Source organism: Bos javanicus, chromosome 7, assembly GCF_032452875.1.
Source record: "Bos javanicus breed banteng chromosome 7, ARS-OSU_banteng_1.0, whole genome shotgun sequence".
Lineage (NCBI taxonomy): Eukaryota > Metazoa > Chordata > Mammalia > Artiodactyla > Bovidae > Bos > Bos javanicus.
Genome location: NC_083874.1, coordinates 79,829,411 through 79,854,819, shown reverse-complemented (window position 1 = coordinate 79,854,819; position 25,409 = coordinate 79,829,411). Strand labels below are relative to the sequence as shown.

The 25,409-nt window shown below is 44.4% G+C and overlaps 1 protein-coding gene and 1 long non-coding RNA gene across 4 annotated transcripts in view; one reads left to right on the top strand and one right to left on the bottom strand.

The window, feature by feature from the left end:
- Positions 1 to 11,263, top strand: part of LOC133251615 (uncharacterized) — a 56,683-nt gene extending 45,420 nt beyond the window's left edge. The window contains exon 3 of the long non-coding RNA XR_009737707.1: positions 10,708 to 11,263. This is a non-coding gene — a long non-coding RNA (uncharacterized LOC133251615). The remainder of the gene's footprint in view (positions 1 to 10,707) is intronic.
- The window catches only part of LOC133251611 (teneurin-2), a 764,810-nt gene that overhangs the window by 39,307 nt on the left and 700,094 nt on the right, over positions 1 to 25,409 (bottom strand). For all 3 annotated transcript variants that reach the window (XM_061424270.1, XM_061424271.1, XM_061424273.1), the window contains 3 exons: positions 23,876 to 24,750; positions 16,103 to 16,278; positions 14,420 to 14,655 (listed from right to left, as the gene is read on the bottom strand). In XM_061424270.1, the coding sequence (XP_061280254.1) occupies positions 14,420 to 14,655; positions 16,103 to 16,278; positions 23,876 to 24,750 (1,287 nt within the window). The remainder of the gene's footprint in view (positions 1 to 14,419; positions 14,656 to 16,102; positions 16,279 to 23,875; positions 24,751 to 25,409) is intronic.

Below are 25,409 nucleotides of genomic sequence, written 5' to 3'. Positions count from 1 at the left end.
CTGATGCTGGGAGGGATTGGCAGCAGGAGGAGAAGGGGATGACAGAGGATGAGATGGCTGGATGGCATCACCGACTTGATGGATGTGAGTCTGAGTGAACTCCGGGAGATGGTGATGGACAGGGAGGCCTGGCGTGCTGCGATTCATGGGGTCGCAAAGAGTTGGACACGACTGAGCGACTGAACTGAACTATTAAGTCATTTTGAGCATCATTTCATGTGCTTCTTGGCTATGTGTATGTATTCTTTGGAGAAATGTCTATTTAGGTCTTCTGTCCATTTATTTTTAAATTTTTCTGATTTTGAACCACATGAACTATTTGTAGACTTTGCATATTAATTCCTTGTCTGTCACATTGTTTGCAAACATTTTCTTCTGTTGTATGGGTTGTCTTTTTGTTTTGCTTATGGTTTCCCTTGCTGTGCAAAAGCTTTTGAGTTTAATTAGGTCCCATTTATTTTTGTTTTTATTTCCATTACTCTAGGAGACAGATTGAAGAAGCTATTGCTCTGATGTATGTTAAAATGTGTTCTTTCTTTGTTTTCCTTTAAGAGTTTTATACTGTCTAGTCTTACATTTAGGTCTTTAATTCATTTTGAATTTCTTTTCTTGTATGGTGTTAAAGAATGTTCTAATTTAATTTTTTTTAATATGTAGCTGTTCAGTTTTCCCAGCACCATTTATTGAAGAGACTGTCTTTTCTTCATCACATAGTCTTGTCTTCTTTATCAATAGATTAACTGACCACAGGTGCATGGATTTACCTCTGAGTTTTCTATCCTGTTCCATTGAGCTGTATTTTTGTTTTTCTGCCAGCACAATACTCTTTTGATGACTGTAGCTTTGGAATATAGTCTGAAGTCAGAGAGTCTGACTCCTCCAGCTCTGTGTTTCTTTCTCAAGATTACTTTGGCTATTTGAGGTCTTTTGCACCTCCACACAAATTTTAAGAATTTTGTTCTAGTTCTGTGAAAAATGCCATTGGTAATTTGATAGGGATTGCATTGACCCTGTAGATTGCCTTGGGTAGTACAGTCATTTTGACAATATTGATCCTCCCAATCCAAGAACATGGTATATCTTTCCATCTGTTTGTGTCATCTTTGATTTCTTTCATCAGTGTCTTACAGTTTTCAGAATAGAAGTATTTTGCCTCCTTATGTAAGTTTATTCCTAGGTATTTTATTCTTTTTGATATGATAAATTGTTTAATTTCCCTTATCTTTGTTAATGTATAGAAATGCAACAGATTACTGTGTAGTAATTTTGTGTCCTGAAACTTTACTGAATTCTTTGATGAGCTCCAGTAGTTTTCTGGTGGGAACTTTAAGATTTTCTATGTATAGTATCATGTCATCTGCAACAGTGACAGTTTTACTTGGTGAGAAAATGCCAGCCTCCAGGAGAGCTCACACCAATGAGTGCTCCCCAGAACTACTGCTGCCAGTGTCTTTTTCCCTGCAGTGAGCCAAAGCCTCCCCCTTTGTTTGCAGAAGGCCCTCCAATACCAGCAGGTAGGTATTCTATGACCAGGCTTCCGTGAGTGAGGTCACTGCTTTTTTTCCCTGGGTCCTGGCACACACTCACTCCTGTGGGAGAACCTCTGCAATATAATTATTTTCCAGTTTGTGGGTCATCTACCAGGTGAGTGGACTTCCTTGGTGGCTCAGATGTAAAGAACCTGCCTGCAATGCAGAAGACTTGGGTTCAATCCCTGGGTTGGGAAGATCTCCTGGAGAAGGGAATGGCAACCCACTCCAGTATTCTTGCCTGGAGAATCCTATGGACAAAGGAGCCTGATGGGCTACAGTCCATAGGGTCACAAAGAGTCAGACATGACTGAGTGAATAACACTTTCACTTTTCACTTTACCAGGTGGGTATGGACTTGATTTTAGTGATTGCGTCCTCCTACCATCTTCTTGTGGCTTTTTTGTTTTCGGATACAGGATATCTTTTTTGGTAGGTTCCAGTATTTTTTTGAGGATGGTTGTTCAGCAGTTAGTTGTATTTTTGGTGTTTTCATAGGAAGAGGTGAGCTCATGTCTTCCTACTCTACTCTGTCTCCACCTCCAGACTGTTTCTTTAGGAGCTTTCTTGCTTCCTAGTATAGGTGGTGTTGATGTGAACTTCCATCTTAGAACTGCTTTTGCTGCATCCCATAAGGTTTGGTATACTGCATTTCCATTTTCATTTGACTGAAGATTCTTTTAAATTTCCTCTTTAGTTTCTCTTTGATCCACTGGTTTTTCAGGATTGTGTTTTAAAATTTCCATGTATTTGTAAATTTTCTAGTTCTCCTCCTATTATTGATTTCTAGTTTCATACTACTCTGGTCAGAGATGATACCTGCTATGATTTTAGTTTTTTTGAATTTGTTATGACTTGTTTGGTGCCCCAACATATGGTTTATCTTAGAAAATGTTCCATGTGCACGTGAAGACTGTGTATTCTGCTGCTGTCAGACAGCACGCTCGGTGTGTCTGTTAGGTCTATTATATCTATCTATACTGCTGTTCAAATCTGATGTTTTCTTATTAATTCTGTGTCTGAATGATGCATCCATTTGTTGAAAGTGGGATAGTAAGATTCCCCACTATTATTGAATTGCTGCTTATTTCTCCTTTTACTTCAGTTTTTGTTTTATATATTTAGATGTTCCAGTGTTTGGTATATAAATATTTATAATTGTATTTTCTTTAATGAATTGACCTCTTTATTAGTATATAATGACCTTCTTTGTTGTTGTTTTAAACTATTTTTAAAGTCTTTCGTTTGATATGAGTACAGCTACCCCTTTTTGGGGGGAGATTATTTTTTGGTGTACTATCTTTTTCCACCTCTTCACTCTCAGTCTATACATGCCTTTAAGGCTAACGTGAGTTTCATATAAGGCAGCATATTGTTGGATTTTTTAAAAATTAGCCATTCTATGTCTTTTAATTAGAGAATTTAATGTTTATGTTTAAAGTGATTATTGATAGGTAAGGATTTACTACTGCAATTTTGTTCATCTTCTGGCCTTTGGTAGATGCATTGTTCCTTTTTTTCATAACCTGCTGTCTTTTTTTGGATGTGTTTTGATGTCTTTTGGCACGAGTGTTCTTTGACTTCTTTATCATGTTCTTTGTGTAATCACTACAGGTGTTTCTATTGTGGTTACCACTAGGCTTACATAAAATATCTTAAAATTATAATATTCTATTTTAAATTGATAAAAACTTCAATGTAACTCCTCAAATTTACACTTTAACTTTTCCCATTTTAGTTTCTGGTGTTATGGTTTACATATTTTTAAGATTACATACCTAATAACAGATTAGTTATGAGTATTTCTATTATGTTAGCTTTTTAACTTATAACTAGAGTTGTACGTGAATTACATTACACTCTTACCATATTACATAATCTAACTTTGACCATACCTTTATCATTACAAGTGAGCTTTACTTTCTTCATTTTTATGATGCTGGTGAGTGTCGTTTTATTTCTACTCAAAGAACTCCCTTTATCACTTTTGTAAGGCAGGTCTAATGGGGACGAACACCTTGCTTTTGTTTGTTCATGAGTCTTTATCCTTCCTTCATTTCTGAAGGATGGTGTTGCTGGGTATAGAGTTTTTGGTTTAAAGTTTTTTCCTTTCAAGATTTTGAGTATATCATCCCATTTCTCCTAGCCTGAAGTTTCTGGTGAGAAACCTGTTGATAGTCTCATGGGGGTTCTTTTGTATGGGATGTCTTTTTTTTTGTCCTGCTGCTCTCAACTTTCTTTATCTTAGACTTTTGACATTTTTTTTCTTCTTTTAAAAGAAAAAAAAATTCTTTTTTTTTAATTTAAAATTTCTTTTTCTTTTACAAATTTGTGTGGCGGGCTGACTTTCAGTAGATTACAGCAAGGGTGAAACCCCGACCCAGAAGCAGGTCTACGAATGATTTAGCACCAGGTTCCTCACGAACATGCAGTGTGTGACAGGTGACGGGGCGGCCACTTTTCCCGCCGTGCCCCATGTCCCAGGATGAAGGGCTCTCCACACTGATCTTGGTTCTGACACCATGGTGGGAACGGTGGGGGACCGACTTGTGAAGGTTTTAATTGTAATGTGTCTCAGTGTAGCCCTATTTGGGTTCAAGCTATTTGGGGTCCTTTGAGCCTAATTGATCTGGATGTCCATTTCCCTTTTTTTTGATTTATAAAAATTTCAGCCATTGTTGCTTTCAATATACTTTCTGTTCTTTTCTCTTTGTCTTCAGGAATTTCTGTAATGCAAATATTCTTTGTGCAGGAGCTAGGGTGGGGTGGATAAGTGCAAAGCCTTTCATCACTGTTTTTCTGTTTTGTTTTTGTTCCTCTGAATAATTTCAACTGCCTTATCATCCAGGTTGCTGATTTTTCTTCTGTGTTGATTCTGCTTTTGAAGTGCTTTATTGACTTCTTCAGTTTGGTTATTGTATTTTTTTTAGTTTTTTTCATGGTTTCTATTTTTGCTCAACTTGTGTTCAATAGTTGTTTTCCTCATTTGTGTGCTCTTGCAGTTCACTAGAGTTCTTTAAGAGGACTATTCTGAATTCTTTGGCTGACAGCTCACAGATCTTCATTTAAATAGGGTCAGTTATTGAAGCTCTCTTAGTTTCCTTTGGTGGTGTCGTATTTTTCTGGTTTTTCATTGCCCATGGTGGTATCTGTGCAACGAAGTAAGTGGTCTCTCTTCTAGACTTTATAGGTTTGCTTTGGTAGAAATAATTCTTCACCAGTTAGCTCAGTTTTGGTTTCTGGATGTATCTACTGATAAAGTCTTTGAGCAGGCAGGGCTTGATATTAGGATCTGTTTTTGAGTAAGATAACTGCCTGAGGCCAGGGGTGAGAGGGTGTGCTGCTGACTGCGAACAGTTGGACAGGACTCTTATCTCAGTTTCCTGCCTAAGGGAGGGTATAGAATAGGCTCTGCAGTTGCCTAGGTTCTCTGGTCAGGCTTTTTAGACCATTGGGCCAGGTTACTATACTCAGCAGTAGGTAGCGTCCTTGTCCTAGTCAGGCAGCAGAATGGAATCCAAGGGCTGCGTGGCTTTTTGTCGTGGGATTTGAATTTGGGAAGTGTATATACTGAATTCCCTGTCCAGATGGGGCTACTGGTTTTGCTCTGCAGATGGGAAAAGCCACGGAGTCTTTCTGTTCAAGTGCCACTATAAGCAGGGCTCTGGTTAGTTTCCTTGGTTGGGTGGGATGAAGCCTGTAGTCAGCACTGAGTAGGGCTACACATTAGTTTCCCTGCTTGGGCACAGTGGAAGAACTAGCTCCAAGGTTTGTAAGGCTATTCGTTTGTGGTCTTGATCCAAACCAACTCTTGCCCCAAGCTCCCTGCTCAAATAGGGCCACTGGCTCTGCTCTACAGGCTATCAGCTCAGCCTTCCCATCTCTCTGCTTGAGATTGCTGTGCAGTCCATTCTCTATGTGTTCCTGGCAGTGACCCTGGCCAGTCTGGGTGGGAGCCACACTCAGCAGCTGGCAGGCCTATGATCTGCTCCCCTGCCTGGATGCTGTGTGTGTGTGTGGGGTCCGCTTCAGGCACCTCCCACGTTTTCTGAAGAGGTTTTTCTGGTTTGCAGGAGCTGAGAGCTCCACTTAGCAGCAATGGGACTGTGGATGAACTATCCCTGTCTTGGCATAGCAGGGGAAGTCTCCATGCCTGACACAGACTGTGCTCTGGGGCCCATCCGCTCTGCCTGCCTGCCTCCTGGCTTGAGCACTGTTGGGCTTCCATGCCTTGGAGAGGGAGGTGGGCAGATCGGGCTCCAGGGCTGGCAAAACACCCCTCATTTGAGGACCTGACTTGCACCCAGGTGAGTTCCCTGGTCAGACTTGGTTCTGCAGCTGAGCAAAGCTGCCAGACGGGATTACTACCTGGGTGCTGCAGGCAGGGACTTGGTGTCACCAACCACACTTGGTGAGTGTGGGTTGTTGCAGGCCCCTCCCCATTTCCCCCATCAAGTCCGATTCCCAGTGGTTGAGCCCTGCAGACTCCCTTGCAGGCCTGTGGGACGATACAGGTGTAGTGGCTCTGACAAAGCAACTCACATTGCTGGGGTGGGGGCGGGGGCCCTGAATGCCTCCCATGAGCTTGCTTTTTCCACTAGTGGAGCTGTGCCAGCTGGGGGAGGGGCAATGTGGTCTGTGGGCAGCTGCGCCCCTGACCCTTCTGATGTATCTGTCTTTCCCTCTGTGGTGCGTGTGTTGGGAGTTGCCTCAGCCTCACCCTGAGTTGTAGAATGCTCTCAGTGGTGCCTTGTTAGCTGCTGTGCTTGTAAGGGCAGAGCAGTCAGGAATGACCTGCATTCCCACCTTGGTGATACTGCTGAGATTAACTTTGGAAATGTGTAATTTCCATAAAAATATCCAATCCTTCTAATAATTAAGTGTGATAAATTCACTGGAAGCAGAGCCAAGGAGTCTGGGCCAGCCACATCATCTAATCAAACATCTTGAATTGTGAGGGTCCCTTTGCTAAAGAGGAGGTGTCTGGGCTGTAGGGGTTGAAATCGTGGGGAGTCTGACAAGCATGCTCAGCTCATCGTGGGCACCTGCCCCGCCTCATCTTCAGAGTGTGCGGGAGTTTTCACTTAGCCATACCGCTCTCTTATTCCGAATTAAATTACCCATCTAACAATATTTAAATTAACCTTGAGGCTTCCTGGAGAACATAAAAGTTATTTTGAATTATTTTCACTGCCAGAATCAGCACAATTCCCTTCCCAGCCAGCTCGGTAGGTATTCAGTGATTGAGAAACCAATTTTTAAATTAATACAATTTTGTGTTTCCAAGGAAGCCATTATTTTTAATTATCGGGCATTTTCCTCAGCCTGGCTTCCCCAGTTAATAAAACTCAGCTACTTAGCGTGGCTTTTATTTTTGCAGAGGGCAGACTTTGGGAGGTAGTTTCCCCATGTGGAATCTCCCTCCAGAATGTTTTGATCTCACCAAGCACACGCCTGTCACAAGGAGGCTCGTAAAAAACCCCGAGAAAAGGAAACGCTGTCGTCAAAATGGCCCTGCTGGGCCCATAACGGATGACTCTAACTTAGCTTGAGGGGCAGCGTGGGGAGCCGGTGAATCGAGAAACTGCAAAGAAGAAATTAACACTGAGCTGGGTCCCCTCCCGGAAGTGGCACTGAAGCACAGGAGGAGAGACCTCAGTTAGACTTAGAGCAGAACCCTTGCCTCTTCTGCTTTAAGTCTGGGAAACCCTGAAAAGATTCGTGAGGGAGGAGGGGGAGAGAGTCTCCTTGTCTGGCAGCGTTGAAAAGCAGAACTCCCCGCTTGGAGAGTTGAGCTGTTCACCCACCCAGAGGAGAAGCCTGGCCTGGATGACATCTTCATTTCCTTTCTGGGTCAGTCCTCTAGGATTTAAAAAGCAGCTCTCCCCAGCTCCCATACAACATGACTCTGTGCTATGTTGGGATCAGGGCTGGAGCAGACAGAACAACTTGCTATCAATTTAATATTAGCTTAAATAATGCATAATTAGAAGGTTAAGCCTCTGCAAACACGTTAAATAATGTATTCCCCAAGCAAACATGATTTGGTGATGATGTGATATTTTGGATGGCGGTGAGGTGGAAAGGTGGAAGAGACCCGGATCTGAGCTGCATTGTTGATACGGATCGTTTTTGTCATTATAAAGTAGACCCTTCCCTGGTCATGCCGTGGTTTCCTTACCTATCATGGCCTGTGAACTTCTGGTGGGTAGAGGCTTTAGCTTAAGTTTCTCAGGGTCTCTATTTTTTGGAAAGTGCTTGGTGCTCGACAAGCATTTGTGAGTAAGGGGACTGAATTAGATTGGGTATAAGCATGTTAGATCTAAGGCTCTAATGTGAAACACTGAGACAAGAAAATGTGAGCAGGACACTTGTGACCTCCAAATATCTGAAAGGCTGTCTTCATTCTAAACAGTGATAGTCATTCTGGGAGGAACCCTCGAGTCCCGGAATGAACACAGATGGGAGGGGGTGGATTTTCAGGATGTCAATTTAAAATCACATCCATTCATTGAGCATTTCCTGAGCACCTACTATGTATGCTTGTTGATGTGATCAATACTTAAAATAGAGCAGAACAGTTAGGGCCCCTGCCCTTGTGAACTTACAGGTCAGAGGAGGATAAAGACACACAAACCACCAGTGGAACACTTGTGTGGTTGTGAGCATATATGGAATGGAGAAGGGACACAGACTCAGAACTGAGCCGACAAGGACAGCAGCCCAGAGAAAGTGCTGCCTCGGCGGTGGGGTCGGGGTCCCAAAGTACGAGAGTTCAACAGGTGAGGGCAGGAGGTGGGTTAGGGAGAATACTCCAGATGGGGTGGTCAGGAAGTGAGAGCTTGGGTGGTTAGCAGGGGCCCCGCGCAGGTGTCAGAGAACTTCACTTCTGATGCTTCGGGTATCCTGGTGGAGGCAGGTGGTCCCTGGGGAGGCATGTGGCAGAGAGGAGAGGTGTCTGATGTGGAGGTTCGGCCTAGATGACCTGAATGGGGCTTGTACTTGTCATCCTTCAACCTGAACTTCTGGATGTCAAGTATGCTGTACGTCTCTTTAGCCTCTAAGAAGAAAGGAAGACGGTGCAGCCTATGGATGAATGCTCCTTTGCATTCAACAGTGGGTACGTCTGGTGGGGACTTCTATATTTCTATAGTCACTAAGTCATGTCCAACTCTTTTGTGACGCCCATAGACTGTAGTCCACCAGGCTCCTCTGTCCATGGGATTTCCCAGTCAAGAATACTGAAGTGGGTTGCCATTTCCTCCTCCAGGGGACCTTTCCGACTCTAGGATCAAACCCGCGTCTCCTGCTTGGCAGGTGGATTCCTTACCACTGAGTCACCTGGGAAGCCCTTCCAAGATCCTTACCAGCACAATAAGGTCCCAATCCCTTGACCTCACCACCCCCAGCTAATGTGCTCTAGCCCTTCTGCCTCATCTTCTGCTCAGATAACAAGCAACAGTCTTTTCTGCCTCAGGGCCTTTGGATGTGCTGGTAGCTTAACCCAGAAGGCTTTCTTCCCATTCCATTACTGGAAAATTCCTACTCTTCATTCATTTCTTACCCCAAATGCCATTTTCTTTGTGTGGCCTTAACCTCAATCAGATATGCCCTGTTATCTCAACCATGTTCTCTCACAGCATCCATCACCATTTCTTTACATTATTTGTAGTTAATTTGATTACTGTCTGTTTTCCCCTTGCTACAGTATAAGCTCCATGAGGGTATTTTTACTTTTCTATCACACCAATCAAAATAGCAGGCAATCCAAAAGTAATGCTTGTTTGGGGATATATTATTGAATATATTTGCAGAGGCTTATCCTTCTAATTATATATTATTTAAGCTAATGTAATGTTTGTAGCAAGTTCTGTCTGTACAAGCTCTGCTCAGAACTGAGTGTCTTGTCTGTTCACTAATATATCCTCAGTGCCTAATACAGTGCCAGGAACATAATAGGTGCTTGGGGTGGTGGGGGGAGAAAACATGGGTTGGTGCAAAGTGAATGCACTGGGGCAGGAAGGGCGGATAAAGCACAGGCTTTTGTGATGACACTGTAGGTGAGCAGACCTACCAGAGTGGGACCCACGCGGAACTGAGTTCACGTGTGTGTGTTCACAGGCACACATGCACATCTGCCTCCCACCTTGTTCCCGTGTCACTGTCATTTGCCACAAAAGTAAAAGTAACACAAGCCAACGTGTAATTGCAATGTCATACTAATTATACAGAAACCAAAACAAAATTACTAACTCCCACTCCTTCTGGGAATACTAATAACACTAATACCAATATCATGATGGAAGATTATCTTGGCAGCAATTTTCCTTTTGTTCTGCTACCTACACATGTAGCTGTTTCGTGCTTTTGCAATCTCTGTGTAAATCATAATCAGGAGGAGATATCCTAGAGGGTGGTTATATGCCTTCCTTATCAGAGAGAATCATGCAGTAAGCCTGTCTTAGCAAAGAGCAGAAGTTTTAAATCTTAACAGGAGGAGTTGGTTTCAGTTCTCTCTTCCAAAAGTATAGAAAGAAGTCTTGCTGGAGGGGAGAGGCATTAAAGCATGAACAAGTCCTCGGGACCAGAAGTGTGTTTTATGATTAGGCTTTGGAAGGATGGACGAGGAAGACTAGACAGGGGGTGTGTGAGTGTGATGTAACCATGTCTTCCTTCTTTGGGAGCAGCGCCCCCTTTCTTTGAGGTTTCCCCATCTAGAAGTTTTTCCTGAGCCATCCGTCATGTGGTACACGTGACCCAGCCGTGTACAGACCCCCCGCCCCCTCCCGGAGCAGTGGGACTGGCCCAGGGCTGTGACTGCCATTCCAGCTGTGGCAGGCCCTTCAGAGGGCTTCAAAGGGATTTTGGTTTTTAATTCTGTAACAGATCCCTTTCTCGTCCCTCTGGGTCACTTAGCTGAGCTAATAGCAGCCTGGAGTCATCTTTAGCCAAGCCTGCCTGACCTCCCCAGTGTGAAGAGATCACCAGTTGAAGGTAGGGGTAAATGAGCCTAAGTATCAAGGGAAACACTGATAAGAGATGGAAGGGGTCCGGGAGAAAGATGTCAACGTGATGATATCGTTTGAGCTGGTGAAGTCACTGGTGGGGAGAAGCAAGGCCACGCACAACGCATGCCCTTTTTAACAGCTCATTTGAGTACACGTCCTATTTCTTGCAGTGGAAAGATTCCTGACAGACGCATTTATGGACTATGCACATTCCACGGAGGAGCCTTTTAAGGGGGCGTGGTCATCATATCTTCATCACCCACTGCCTACATGCCCATCACATGTCATCAGGGATATAGCCGTGAGATGGTCCTCATGCCCACAGAGCTTACAAGGTACCCTGATGTAATAGCTTTGTGAGAAGGTCAGAGGAAACAGGGAAGAGTGATGGGTGGTGAGGGCTGGAGGCAGGAGGAAGTTTTCAAAAGAGATTCCTGGAGCAATCCTTGGGAGGCAGAAGGAAAAGTCTTCTCCACTGTGAGTCTAGGCAGCGACAACTGCTCGAGATTTGGCCCAAGTAAAAAAGCCATAAAGCTTTTGGTGGAAGGGAATGGCCATGGTCCATCCAGCCACCATTGTAACTTCAACCTTTAGGTAAGGGCTGCTGGTGCATCCCTCCCCTGAGAGATGCCCTTGGCTGGAAAGCTGGAAGAAGCAGGTACCTAGGTGGGTTAGACTTTCACTGGGGACCATTCTGGGGGTTCTGAACTCCAGGGATGCTCAGAGCCTTTGGCCCTCACTGCTCAACTGGCCAGACTCTCAGGAGTGGGCCAGCCCCTGGGAAAGGTCAGGCTGTTTGCATCAATGCAAACAGATCCACGGGGGTGGGGAGCAACGATGGAATGGTGCTGGTTCGGTGGTAGCACGTGACAGTTCATTCAGTTTCTTCCCTCTCCAAGAGGCAGGGCTGGGGCTGCCGGAATCGCACATCTCTGTCTCAGGGTTCAGGTCCCAGCCTCTGTCCCACAACAGAGCCTGGCAGGCTAGTCCTTGAAGTCTGGAGGACTCCTTGGCTTCCCAGTCTACCTGATCACGCAAACGGCCCCTTAAAGGTGAGCCTCATATAGCCACCCTGCTAGCTGCCAAATCCCATTAACTGTGTGTGCTAAGTAGCGCTCAGGTCTCCCTCTGTCTTCTCTGCTAGGGATTTTGTTTCTTGTTCGAATTACCCCCTCCTCCTATCCTGCCCCCATCTGATTTATCTTCCTCTGTACCCAAGGAAGCCTGAGAGGTCTTTCTAACACGACAAATCCCAACACGTCACTCTGCCAACCAAACCCTGGAGCAGCAGCACCCCGACCCTAGCAAAATATGCCCTTCATTCCCTTCCCAACTCACCCTGTCTCACAGTATAACACAGACCTTTCTCTCCAGCCACACTGAGTGAGTTTTCTGAAATGCCATTCCTTTTTTTGAGGGGGGGTGGGGGCAGAAACCTCTTTGCCTTTTCACAAGCGACGCTTTGATCACCCCTTGCTGATAATCTTTGCCCGGCTAATTCCTCCTGCTCTGTAGAACTGATTCCAACTCTTCTGTGAAGCATCTCTCAGCCCTGAGCTGGAGGGCAGGGACCCTGCTATGTGGTCACCAAATCTCCTTTCATTGTCTTCTTAGGCTTGTATAAAGACACCATTTCCTAGGCTTCCTTGCAGTTAAGTTGAAGTCACCCCACTGTGTTCTCACCAGGGGGAATGGCAGTGATGCCTGCCACATCTAGCCATGTTCATTAAGCCCCCACTTTCAGGGCTTATCTGTGCCCATTTGTTAACCGATCATAGCTCATCCTCCCCCGACTGATACAGTGGCGTTCCCCCTTCTTGACATCCTGGCCTCGTTGACAGCTCACAACATCACGTGACTCGCACTTGCCACTCCACCTTCCTCCTCTACCTTCTCCCAACGGCTCCCCAGCAATTTCCAGGAGTTGCTTTTATTTCATTCACTAAACAATTTATGAATTGAATTAAAATAAATGAGATGCAAATAAATTCCAGGCTTTCTCCCTCATTTTCAAATTACATTTTCAGTCCACTCAACCTGTTATAATCTCATAGTGATTTTCATTTAAGAGAGCTAAATGGATATGTGATTATTGTTACAGGAACTAACACCAGACAATTAAATGTTGAGGTGTTGATAGATAAAGCTGTGTTTCGATTTGCATAAACATGATGCCAGCAAATCTAACCCTGGCAGAAATTCAGTTATAAGACTTGCGTGCCTAACTTCTGCTAATTACCACGAGTACCATTATTACGAGACTTTTAATATTCGGAGTTGGGATTATGGCCATTTTATTTGAGGGCTGCATTTATCTTTATTTCAAAAACTCAGTCAAAATGCATCACTGACTTATCAGAGAAAAGGCATGATTACTACTCCTAATCAACTTCTACAGTGCAGTGTATCAAAAATCAATTATACAGCCCTGAAATCCAGTCATTAAGGATTTAGTTACTAATCTCATTTCATTTTTGTCTTTAGGAAGATACTGCAGCTTGCAACTCTACAGATACCAGCAGAGGAAGAAAAACATGGGCGACTGCTGATAACCTAATGTGGAGAATTAAACTCCAACTAAACAAAGGTAGAATCTTAACATGGAGTGGCCTGTTCTGCAGGGAGTCACCTGGGCTGGCTGGATTTCAAGCCAATAACACAGTAGCAGTTATGACCCAGGTTTTTTTGTGGGTGAGCCTTCTGAGCTCAGGCATTCCAAAGCATTTGTGAAGCCCTGCAGCATCACATTGTTTACCATCTTCCTTGTGAGTATCTCGATCTACAATGATGTTTTATCTGTTAGCTGGCTTGCTGTCTGCTGCCTCACCTGCTGGCTGTAAGCTGTAAGAGGGCAGGGATCTTGTGCGGTATAGCTCCAGTATGTCCACAGTGCCTGGCTCCTCGTTAGGTGTTCAATAAATAGGTGTTGAATTTGACAAAGACTGAGATCCCAAAGATGTTCCCAGTGAGCATGAAGGTAAGAACCCGTCCCTCTTCACGCCATGTAAATGACCCAGGCTATCTGGATGACTGTTGATGGAATCAGGAGTTGTGAAGCCTATTGGCTAAGAATCCTAGCACGTGAGACAGAGAGAGAGAACTGGGGCTGAGTTCTATCCTTGGCATTTTCAAACCATTGTACCCTGGAATTGGTTACTTAGCTCCCCAGAGCCCATGTTTTCTCATCTGAAAAATGGAAATAATACCTACCTCCATTGGAAAGTAAGATAATGTAAGCAAAGCATTTAATGTCGTGTTTGCATCATAAAAGTCCTCCATGAATGTTATATATTGGTTTTAAAAGCTGTAACTGTGGTGAGTTACCTAGTCTGCGGAAGCTAGAGTTGGTTAAAACTTCTTGCTGCAGCTTGCTTGTTACTTCCTCTTAGGAAGCCTTCCCTGATGCCTGCAGGGTGGATGAGAGCTCCTCCTCTGTGATCCCACCAAGCCCTGGATGCTCCTCCAGCTTCTCGCTCAACCCACTGGATTATCCTGAGTTCATCTGTTCTACCAGACTGTCAACTCCTTGCGCCCTTGCGCCTAGAGAGTGTGTTATAAAACTTATTTAGCAAAGCACACAGTAGGGCATAGGCACCAGCTCATTTGTTAAGTTGGCCGAACAGTGAAAGGTGACAGAGAAAATGGCAAGTGTGAAAAGAACGCCAAAGGGAATCTCTACTTTCAGCTGAAGGTAAATCCCCACCTTTTCCATCCTAGGAAATGCAGAACATTCTCCCTGAGACCTAAGTCCCCAAGGGATGTGACTCACGTGTTTCTTCCAGGGAAGAAAGGAGCCATGGAGGCTGGGAGAGGGCCTCAGCTCCTGAGGAAAGGGGGTGTACCCTGCCACTTTGTGGGGACAAGTTGGGTGGGACGACTTACCCGGAGCTTCCTGCCAAAGATGGTAACTTTGCCTTTAATCTGTTCCTTTCTTAGGCGCCACTCAATGGAGTTGAGGCCATTCTCCATGGGCAGGGAGATATTGCAGCGCCCGATGGTGGGGGTGATGGTGCCCGCAAGCACGTGGGGCTCACTGTGGAAGCTCACGCCCATCCCATTGGCGTACATCACCCGCAGGGTCCCGTTGTTGCAGAGCTGGTAGCTGTTCCGCACTTGATCTGGAGAAATGGAAGTGGGGGCAGGGAGAGGGAAATAAATTATCCATGCTGCTAGTCATGAGAGAACGGAACCCCTGTTTTTGTAGGTTTCCATGGTACTTTGCAGCTGTCAGTCTAAGGCTGCCTTCAATTAGCACACGTGCAATGTTAAGGTGAGTAGCAGAGATGCTACTGATCCGTGGAAAGAAAAACATTATTAATATGTGGCATTCTAGAAATAATTATGCTGTGATATTTTTCTTCTACTCACTGAAGACTATTAATAGTACATTTAAAGATGTATCTTGCCTACACAATTCATGTCAATCAAATCCCTGATCTTTAACATATATATTTTAGCTGAAATGGAAAAAAAATAAATGAAAACAGATTTAATTTTGTTTCCTTTCCCCTACCATCTAACCTGAGGCTGATGGTTTACCATGGGTCAGATCCACTGCAAATCAAGTCTAAGCTTCTTCAAGCAGCAGCAGCCTTCCTGCCCCTCATCTCCTTGCTGCTGACTCTACCATGATGCCACCTCCACAAGAGACAAATCTGAGGAGCCTCAAATGGCGAGAGAGAGACTGAGCCAGTGGGTGCTGATAATGTGTGTTTATCTGCCCAAATGGAATCTACACTCGTCCATCAGACTTCTGACCTTTTCCCTTATCAAAAAGTTCCAGGTAGGAAATGTGACTCTGAGACTCTTCTTATGGATAAGTTGCTTCCTGATTATTTGGGCAGAGTCCAGCTGGGCTGGCCTCCGAGATGCTAACTTTTGGGGGTAGCAAGCAAGTGGGGACCTGTCACTCCTGCGACTGCAGCCATCACGCAGAAAGACAAAAATCTACATCATTAATCATCTGGCAGAGAAGAAATAGAGTCATAGAAACAGGCTCTGTCATGGGATAATAGTCCAGAAATGTCACCATTTATCTGCCATGGGACACTTTTATCCTCTGACAACGGGCTAGCCCACCGACAGTCTATCTTAATTAAAAGAAAAATTAATCTGCACAATTCCTTTTCTTGCCAGGCCCCGTGCTTGTCCTGGAGTGTGCGTCATGTTGAACAGCAAGAGAAACTATGAGCTGGTCAGAGACCTTTACGGTCTGGGCAAGAGACTGCTAAAGGGCTCTGTGACTTGAGGACAACGGACTCATCACACAAATGTTTAGTAGACAGAATGAGACTAAAACCACCTTTGAGGAGGTAGCTGTGTTTGTTGGGTGAGTAGGGAGTGCTGGTGACAGAGAAGTGGGAATGGAAAAGGACATTCTCCTGCATCTGATTAAATCCTTTTCTATAATGTGGATGTCTTATAGAGTTAGTTTGCTATGGGCTAAAACTGCAAGCTGAGGGGTGCTAGGAAGTCCTCCCAGGCTTGGTAACTCACACCTGCCTCTGGCCTTGGCTGCGTCAAGGGTGAGGGTGTGGGTAGGATGGTGATGAGTGAGGGACTTACCTTGTACCACTGTGTAGGAGGCCTCCACCGAAGACAGGTTGGTAATGACGGTGACATCGTCATCACGGTTGGAGTTCTCAATGTCGATAGTGATGGACTTCTCCATTTCCCGGTGTAGGCTGGTCACCACCCCCGTGGGGCGTGTCACGTTGGTGAGGCGGCCCTCGTGGTCATAGCTGGAGAAGAGATACACTGATGAGAAGCAGTTCCTGGGGCTGAAGACTTCCTCAAAACTCAGAACCCCACAATGGATAGACTCATGGGGCTAGAAAAGGAGAGAGGGGGAAGGAGGGGTGGCCGGGTGGTGCAGCACGCCCACCTGCCCTGGGAAATGGTGATGCTTTCTACTACCCACCCATTTACCTAACAACATACTAATTATGCTTTCCCAAGTTAGTGAGAACAGCTCCTTTATGCTCTTTAATTTGGGCTCCACAAAGTAAAGGACTAATGAATGAACAGGAAAATCTGAATAGACCAATGAGGAGTAAGGAGACTGACTCATGAATCAAAGCCTCCCACCAAACAGAAGTCCAGGATCACCTGGCTGGCTTCCTGGTGAGTTCTACTGAATATGCAAAGAAGAATTAATACCAGTCCTTTTCAAACTCTTCCAAAAAATAAACAGGAAGGAATACTCCCAAAGTCATTTTATAAGGCTGGCATTACCCTGATACCAAAGCCATATACATGGACACTGCCAGAAAACAAAATTACAATTCAGTGTCTCTAAACATAAATGCAAGCATCCTCAACAAAATATTAGCAAATCAAATAATTCAACAGTACAGTAAGAGGCTCAGACACCATGATCAAGTGGGAGTTATTCTAGGGACTGCAAAGATGGTTCACATCAGCAAATCATTCCATGTGAAATACCAGATTATCATCTCAATAGATGCAGAAAAACATTGACAAGAAAACCCTCAACGAAGTGGATATAGAGGGAACATGTCTCAAGATGAAAAGACAGACCATAGCTAACCTCAGACACAGTGGTAAAATCTGACCATTTTTACTCTAAGATCAGGAACAAGACAAAGAATGCCACTTTATTCAACATAATATTGGAAGTCTTATCCAGAGCAATTAGCCAAGGAAAAAAGGTATTATTTGTAAATAACATTCTATGTATATAAAACCCTAAAAACTTCACCCAAAAAAACTGTCAGAAATAAGTTCAGTAAAGTTGAAGGATACAAATATATAAAATCCACTGTGCTTCTATAAACTAAGTACCAGAAAGAAACTTTTAAAAACCATTTATAGGTATACCAAAGAAGAAGAAAATACCTAGGAATATATTTAACCAAGGAGGTAAAAAACCTGTACATTGAAAGTTATGACACTGATGTAAGAAATCAAAGAATATACAAATAAATGAAAAGATAGTATATGCTTATGGATTGGAATAAATAATATTGATAAATTATCCATGCTGTCCAAAGCAAGTTACTGTCTCAGTGCAATCTCTGTCAAAATTCTAACAGTATTCTTCATAGCAATAGAACAAATACCCTAAAATTTGTACAGAACCACGATCCCCAAATAGCCAAAGTGATCTTGAGAAATCACTGCTGCTGCTAAGTCGCTTCAGTTGTGTCCGCCTCTGTGCGACCCCATAGACGGCAGCCCACCAGGCTCCCCGTCCCTGGGATTCTCCAGGCAAGAAATCACTAGGGAACTGCAAATCAAAACCCACACATACATGGCCAGTTTATGACAGAGGAGCTGAGAACATACAGTGGGGGAAGAACAGTCTCTTCAGCGAGTGGTGTTGGGAAAGCTGGACAGTCACCTGAGAAGGAATGAAACACTGTCCTCTGCCACTCACGAAACTGACTCAAATGGAATGAAAACGTGAATATAAGACCTGAAACCACAAGTCCTAGAAGTAAATAGAGGCGCTAAGCTCCATGACATTAGTGTTGTGGTGGTTTTTTTTTTTTTTGCACTTGACACAAAAGCAAAGGTCATAAAAGCACAAACCAACAAGTGGGATTATTTCAAACCAAAGAGCTTTTGCACAGCAAGGCAAACCATCCACAAAATACAGCAATGTACTGAGTGAGAGAGAATATTTGCAAATCTGACAAGAGAAAATATCCAAATATAGAAAGAATTTATACAACCCAATAGCCAAAAACATGAACAATTTGACTAACAAATGAGAGGATATACAGATGGGCCATCAGGTACATGAGAAGATGCTCAGCATCGTTAATCATTAGGGAACTGCAAATCAAAACCATACTGAAATATTGCCTCACAATAGTTAGAATGGCTCTTATGAAAAAACAACACAAACCATGTTGGTGGTGATCTGGAGGAAAGGGAACCTCCTACATGGTGGTTGAGAATGTAAATTGGTGCAATCACTATAGAAAACAGTATGGGGATTTTTCACAGAGTAGAATTATCCTGTGATCCAACGGCTCCACTTCTGGGTGGAATCTGAGGAGCACAAACACGCTAATTTGAAAATATTTATGCACTCATATTCACTGCAGCATTATGTACCACAGTCAAGATATGGATTAAGGGGTCCATCTCCAAGATGAATCAAAAAAAAAAGCTATGCTATAAACAGAACATTATTCAGCCATAAAAAGAATGAAATCATGCCATTTGTGACAACACACGTGGACTTTGAGGGCATGATGTTAAGTGAAATAATTCAGACAGAGAGACAAATCCCCTATATGTAGGTCTCAAAAACAAAAACAAAACCCCACAAAAAACCAAACCTATAGACACAGAGAACTGATTGGTGGTCGCTAGAAGTGAGGGGTAGATGAGGGGGGTCAAAAGGTACATAATTTCCAGTCTCCCAAGGCAATAGAAATAAAAAATAAACAAACGGGACCTAATCACACTCACAGGTTTTTGCACAGCAAAGGGAACCATAAACAAAACAACAGACCTACAGACTGGGAGAAATATTTGCAAACAATGTGACCAAGAAGGGCTTAATTAGCAAAATATACAAACAGCTCACACAACTCAGTAACAAAAAAGCAAACAACTCAATCAAAAAATGGGCAGAGGACCTAAAAAGACATCTCTTCAAAGAAGACATACAGATGGCCAAGAGGCACATAAACAGATGCTCAACTTCGCTGATTGCTAGAGACATACAAATCAAAAACTACAATGGGAGTTTGGGTCAGAAGAACCACCAGCAAAAAGTCCACAAATAAACACTGGGGAGGATGCAGAGAAAAGGGAAAGCTCCTGCACTGTTGTGGGAATATAAGTTGGTGCAGCCACTATGGAAAGCAGTACGGAAGTTCCTCAAAAAACTAAAAGGAGAGTCGCCGTATGATCTACAATCCCACTCCTGGGGATATACCTGGACAGCATGCACCCCAGTGTTCCCAGCAGCACTGTTTACAACAACCGAGACATGGAGACAGCCTCAATATCCATCGACAGAGGAGCGAGAAAGACGTGGTACACACACACAATGGAATACTACTCAGCCAGCCAGGAAAAGAACGAACCAACGCCATCTGCAGCAACATCAGCGGACCTAGAGATTACCATACTAAGTGAAGTAAGCCAGAGGGACAGAGACAAATGCCACACAGCACCACTCATGTGTGAAATCTAAAATACGACACAAATGGACTTATCCATGAAACAGAATCAGACTTACATACAGAGAGAATACACTCGTGGTTCCCAAGAGAAAGGCGGGCTTGGGGAGGGATGGATTGGGAGTTTGGGATTAGCACATGCAAACTGTTAGGGATAAATTACAAGGTCCTATTGTATAGCACAGGGAACTATATTCAGTATCCTATAATGAAGCATAATGGAAAAGAATATGAAAAAGAATTAACTGAATCACTTTGCTATACAGCAGAAATTAATGAAACATTGTAAACCAACTACGCGTGCATGCATGCTAAGGTGCTTCAGTCGTGTCCGACTCTGTGCGACCCCGTGGGCAGCAGCCCACCAGGCTCCTCTGTCCACAGGATTCTCTAGGCAAGAATACTGGAGTGGGTTGCCATTTCCATCTCCAGTAAATCAACTATACTTCAATAAAATAAACTTACAAAAGGTACAGATTTTCGGTTGTAAAATAAGTCATGGGGAAGTAATATATAGCATGGTAACTGTAATTAATAATACCGTATTACATATTTGAAAGTTGCTATTGCTAAGAGAGTAGAACCTGAAAGTTCTTATCATAAGAGGTTCTTGTAACTATATGGTGACATGTTAATTAAATGTATTGTGGTCATTTCACAACATATACAGAATCATTATGTTGTATCCCTGAAACTAATACAATGTTACACATTAATTTTACCTCAATAAATAAGAAAATAAAGAACAGTTCTAAGTGGTTTGATGTGGGGTGCTTAGTGGAGAACTCAGACAGTGTTCCAACTCTTGCTGCCAAGTAGGGACAGTGTGAGCAGTGTATTCCACGAGTCCCAGGCAATGATTTAATTCCAATCCACTATATTACCTGGACACCTACAGTGTGTAGATTGCTGTGCTTTGCTGTGAGAGAAATAATAGGAACCGGAGCTTCTACTTTTGGGGAACAGAGAATTAAGGCTGAGACCAGAATCTCAGTGACCACCAGGAGAAAAGCAGGTTTTCTTTAACTTTCAAAGAAGATTCAGCTTTTGGTACCCCTGGAGTAAATGTCTAAGATTCAGGTCTCTCTGCAAAGAAGCCTGGAGACACTGGCAAGGAGTTGTGAGTTCCAGTAATGGGGCCTCATGGCCACCCAGTGGAACCAGCTCTGCCTTCCTTGTCTCAGGTGGGGCTAGAGGCTGCATCTGACTCCTTCATTCAGCACCTACTCACTGAGTTCCTCGTAGGTGCCAGACACTGTTCAAGGATCCGGGGACCCATCTAGGAACAAAATGAATGAAAATCCTTGACCTCGTGATGTGTGTAAACTAGATGCAGAGGGTCAAAATAAAGCTCACAATACAGAGTATGTCATATGGTGACAAGCGGTAAGGAGGAGAGAGAGAGAGAGCACGTGTAGAGCTGGTTGTCCTTTTCAGTAGCCCTGTGCCCTTCAGCGATAACAGACCGCTCGCGCCCATTCTGAGAACTTAGCAGACACAACAGCAGTCCAGAGGGCATTCCCATGTTGGCTTCATCCCTGCCCAGCTCTCCACGGGGCACTTCCCAACTCAAAGGGGAGCGGGGATAAAGGTAGCCCCTTAAAGGGACCCACTCCAGGCTCCTCGAGTGGCAATGCTGGCTGATTCTAGAAAGTAACTCTTGAACCCTGCTCCCTGGAATGTAACGTCCCTCCCTCCCTCAGAGCTGATATTCAGTCCTTCCTCTGTTGCTTTGTTGGGAGGAGTTGATCAGGACTAGAATAGCCCTTTATATTACTTTATTTTAGTTTATATTTAGTAATGCTAAAAGTATTTAAAATTAAATATTAAAGTACTAAAGTATTATTTTATATTATGTAATAAATGTATTTTATATACTATATAAATATATTTTATTAAAATTTTTATAAATACTTTATATATATATATAGGCTAAGTTGCTTCAGTCATGGCTGACTTTTTGTGACCCCATGGACGGCAGCCCACCAGGCTCTTCTGTCCATGGGATTTCCCAGGCAAGAATACTGGAGTGGGTTCCCATTTCTTCCTCCAGCGGATCTTCCTGACCCAGGGATCCAAGCTGTGTCTCTTATGTTTCTTGCATTGGCAGGCGCATTCTTGACCGCTAGCACCACCCGGGAAGACTCCCCCCTTCTGGAGGGCCGGTCCTCTGGGCCCCAGGTCTGGTAAGGCAGGCTCTGCCCTGGCAGGAGAGAGAGTGGCAGGAGTACAGGGGGTGAGGAGAGAGCAGGATGAATTCAAAGTGGAGTATTGGTCCAGTGGCTAAGACTCCATGCTTCCAATTCAGGGGGCCTGGATTAGACCCCCAGTCCAGAAACTAGATCCCATGTGCCGCACCTAAGAGATCCTGAGTGCTGCAACTGAGACCCAGGGTAGCCAAGTAAATAAATGTTTTACAAAGTTTTCAAAGTGAAATATTATGTAGAGATCAGATGGGAAAACTACATGCTTTAATTCTGACTCTTTAAACTGAATCCAGGCATCTGTGGGGTTTTGTTCATGACTTTGTTGACTCCTTTCTCTAAAGTTTTCACTAAGGTGACCATCTCAACAGGAAGTCGAATTTGTGTCTGACTATTAAACAACCAATTTGCTGACAATGTGTGAAAAAAAAATACCACTAAACAGAAGCTACCATCTTTTTTAGGAGGCTAAGAAAACCATATGCATTGAACTCCTACAATGGAGAATGTATGATCTTTTACCAACTTTATGGAAGAAAAGCAACTCTTCATATCAAGAGAGAAAAAAATTCTCTCTTCCGTGTAACTTCTGAACAATCATGAGGGGGAAAAAAAGTGACCATGTTTTCATTTAGTTCGGCGCCCCTTCTGGAAACTACTCTTCTACTTAAGAGTTCCTGTCTTCAGGATGCACCTCAGCCTGAACTCTGTCACTCCAGCCTCTTATACCTGGCCCACTTCAGACTGGCCTCCTGAGAGTGACACCAATTCTCTCTGAAATGTGTTGGATCTTCAGGTGCAAGTGAGAAGAGAAGTTGAGAATCTAAGAGGCATTTGGATTACAGTGCAGCTTTAGCTTAACTTTGTGTGAGAGCCAAAGATGACACTCAGATGGCACCTCCAGGGACAGAGTCACCTGGTAAAGTGTGGTCCAGTCCCAGTGCCCTGAAGGATGTCAGGCTGCTTCGGAAGTCTGAGAAAGACAGCTTTACCCAAAGGAAGATGGCAATGCAACCTACTTCCAGCAGATGGCAGAAGCTTCCTTTACATTCTCTTAAAGCCTTTGGAATGCAAACAGAAAGTGAACATGCCTGAATTTAAGACTGATCATCAACGAAGTCTTCTGTTCTTTCTCCTGTCCTTTCCTTCCGTGACAACACCTGGCCAACATACTAAATTCTCAGCTAGCAGCATCACACAGACAGAAAGCAATGACTCCAAATTACACAGTGGTTAACCAGATCCTTCACCATCAAGGACAGCCAGATCCTTACCCATGCCATCCCTGTCTCAGCCAGCCAAGGAGCAACCTTAGCAATCATGCCTTAGCAACCTCCTCCCACTGGCATCCCACTGGTTAATACCTGGAGCAGCAGGCAGGTGACCAAGAACTGCCTGCAGGAGTGAGGGAAAACAGCTTTTTGGTAAAACAAACAGCAGGACTATCAAGTATGAGATAATTGTTAGGGGAAATATGACCAGCTCTCACATCTTTTAATATACCTAGCACTTTATCTGTATTGATCTGCTTCTGCTAAAGAGGAAATTCAGAGTTTATCTACCTGTCTGTGCAATCAAGTGTGTTGCTGGACCTATCGGCAAATTACAGGAGCCCCACCAGGACCATGCCTTTTAGTTTCTAATTTCCGCACCCACGGCAAACATGAATAATCAGCAGAGTTAATCAACACTTGATCTCTCAGGCGCTGTGCGTGTCCAATATCCTGAAACTGGAACGGCAAGCAGACAACAGGAATTCCCAACTCTTGTAGGGAGGATGTTCGATATCAGACACCCAATAATGCAAATCACTTACGAGTCAGGCAGAGGGGACAGGACTACCCCGAAGCATTAAAGTCAGGAAGACAACATGACTAAATGATTCTAAAAGCCACACCAACGGTTGATCCTGATGCCAGCGAGGGTAGTAGGGAAAGTGCTCTGAGGAACTACTTTAAAAGTCGACTTACTCATAGAATGTTGTCCATCCTGTTTCATCACTCTTGGTGGCTAGGAGGCCAGTGTTCCCATCATAGGTCATGAGGCCAAGCTCCAAGTTCTGCGTGGACACGACTTTGAGACCTCCGTTGGTGCCCACTGTGAGGGTGATGATCTGGTTGTCGGGCATGAGCAGATGGCGGGGCGTGCCACTGCTGTCCCGACGGATCTTCAGGGAATTTCCGTTGTTGTCAATCAGCTCAGTGACATCATTGTCAGCACTGTACGTGAAGTTGTACAAGTACTCCCCCGTCACCAGGCTCACGGTGTACTGGTGGATACCCTCGGCGTTGAAGACGTACAACTCCTGTTCCCCAGGGGAGGCAGCCTCATACTGGTTAAAAGCATTCAGAACGGGCTTGTTCTTGCTGACTGCCCTGATCCGAATATTCCCAAGGTCCGCGATGTAGATGGTACCGTCAGGAGCTACAGCTAAGGATGATGGGGAATTCAAGATGGCGTCAGTCGCGTAGGCATCGTCTCCTGAGTAGCAGTTGCAATTGACATCGTTTTTGCAGTCACAGTCAGAGGCTGCGCCTGCTAACAGGCAGATCTCCCCATTGGTTGTTACCTGGCGTAGTCGGTTAATCTTCTTCTCATCCGTCTCGGTGATGTAGAGGACCCCAGTGTGAGAGATGGCAATGGCGCTGGCTGACTCCAGGGCAGAGTGAATGGCTAGTTTGCTAAGCGAGTAGTCAATGCCAGGAACCTGGCAGTGCATGGGGCGTCCCGCGATGATGCTGACTTGATGGTTCTCGGTGATGCGAAGGATGACGTTGTTCTCCAGAACATACAGGGAGTTGTCCATGGGGTTGACAGCAAGGTCTGTTGGCCACTCCAGGCGAACCTACGGATGATACAGCACCAAATTCAAGGACAGCCTCTAACATGCTCAGTGTTTACCTGCGCAGGGCACTTCTATTGATTTTATGCAACCGGGGGAAAAATACTTTTTTTTTTTTTCCCCTAACACAGTGTAGAAGTGCCCATCATGGGACCACTTGCTCACTGTCCATGCTGGGCATGATGGAGAAGAGACTGTGGAACAGAGATCTTCTGTGGCATCACCTGCTGGGGCTAGAGTAGGTCACCAGTTCTACCCACAATGCTCTTTGCAGCCCCAGATGATTGGGCCAGGGTTGGATTCACCACACATAGTTGGACAGGTAGTTCAGAGCTCAAGGGCTACTGTAATGTAGTCCAGGCTCTGCTCACCAAGCCATGGGCCTGAGGAGGCTATGTTCACTTAGAGGAGGCACCTTGATCTAATGCACAGCAAGGAACCATGTAGTCTAGAATGGGTCCCTGCCCCAAGGGCAGCCAACGCACAGGCTGGCCAGTGAACTACAACCTGCCTGTTTGCCTGAAAAAGTAAACTGCGTAAACACTTCCCTTCTCTGCAGAATCGGAAATGGAAACCTTAGGAATCAGTTGTCAGTTAGTTGAGGAATTTGAGCTGGAAGTAATTAGGTTGACTGAGGGTTTTGGAAAAGACCCTTTTGGAAG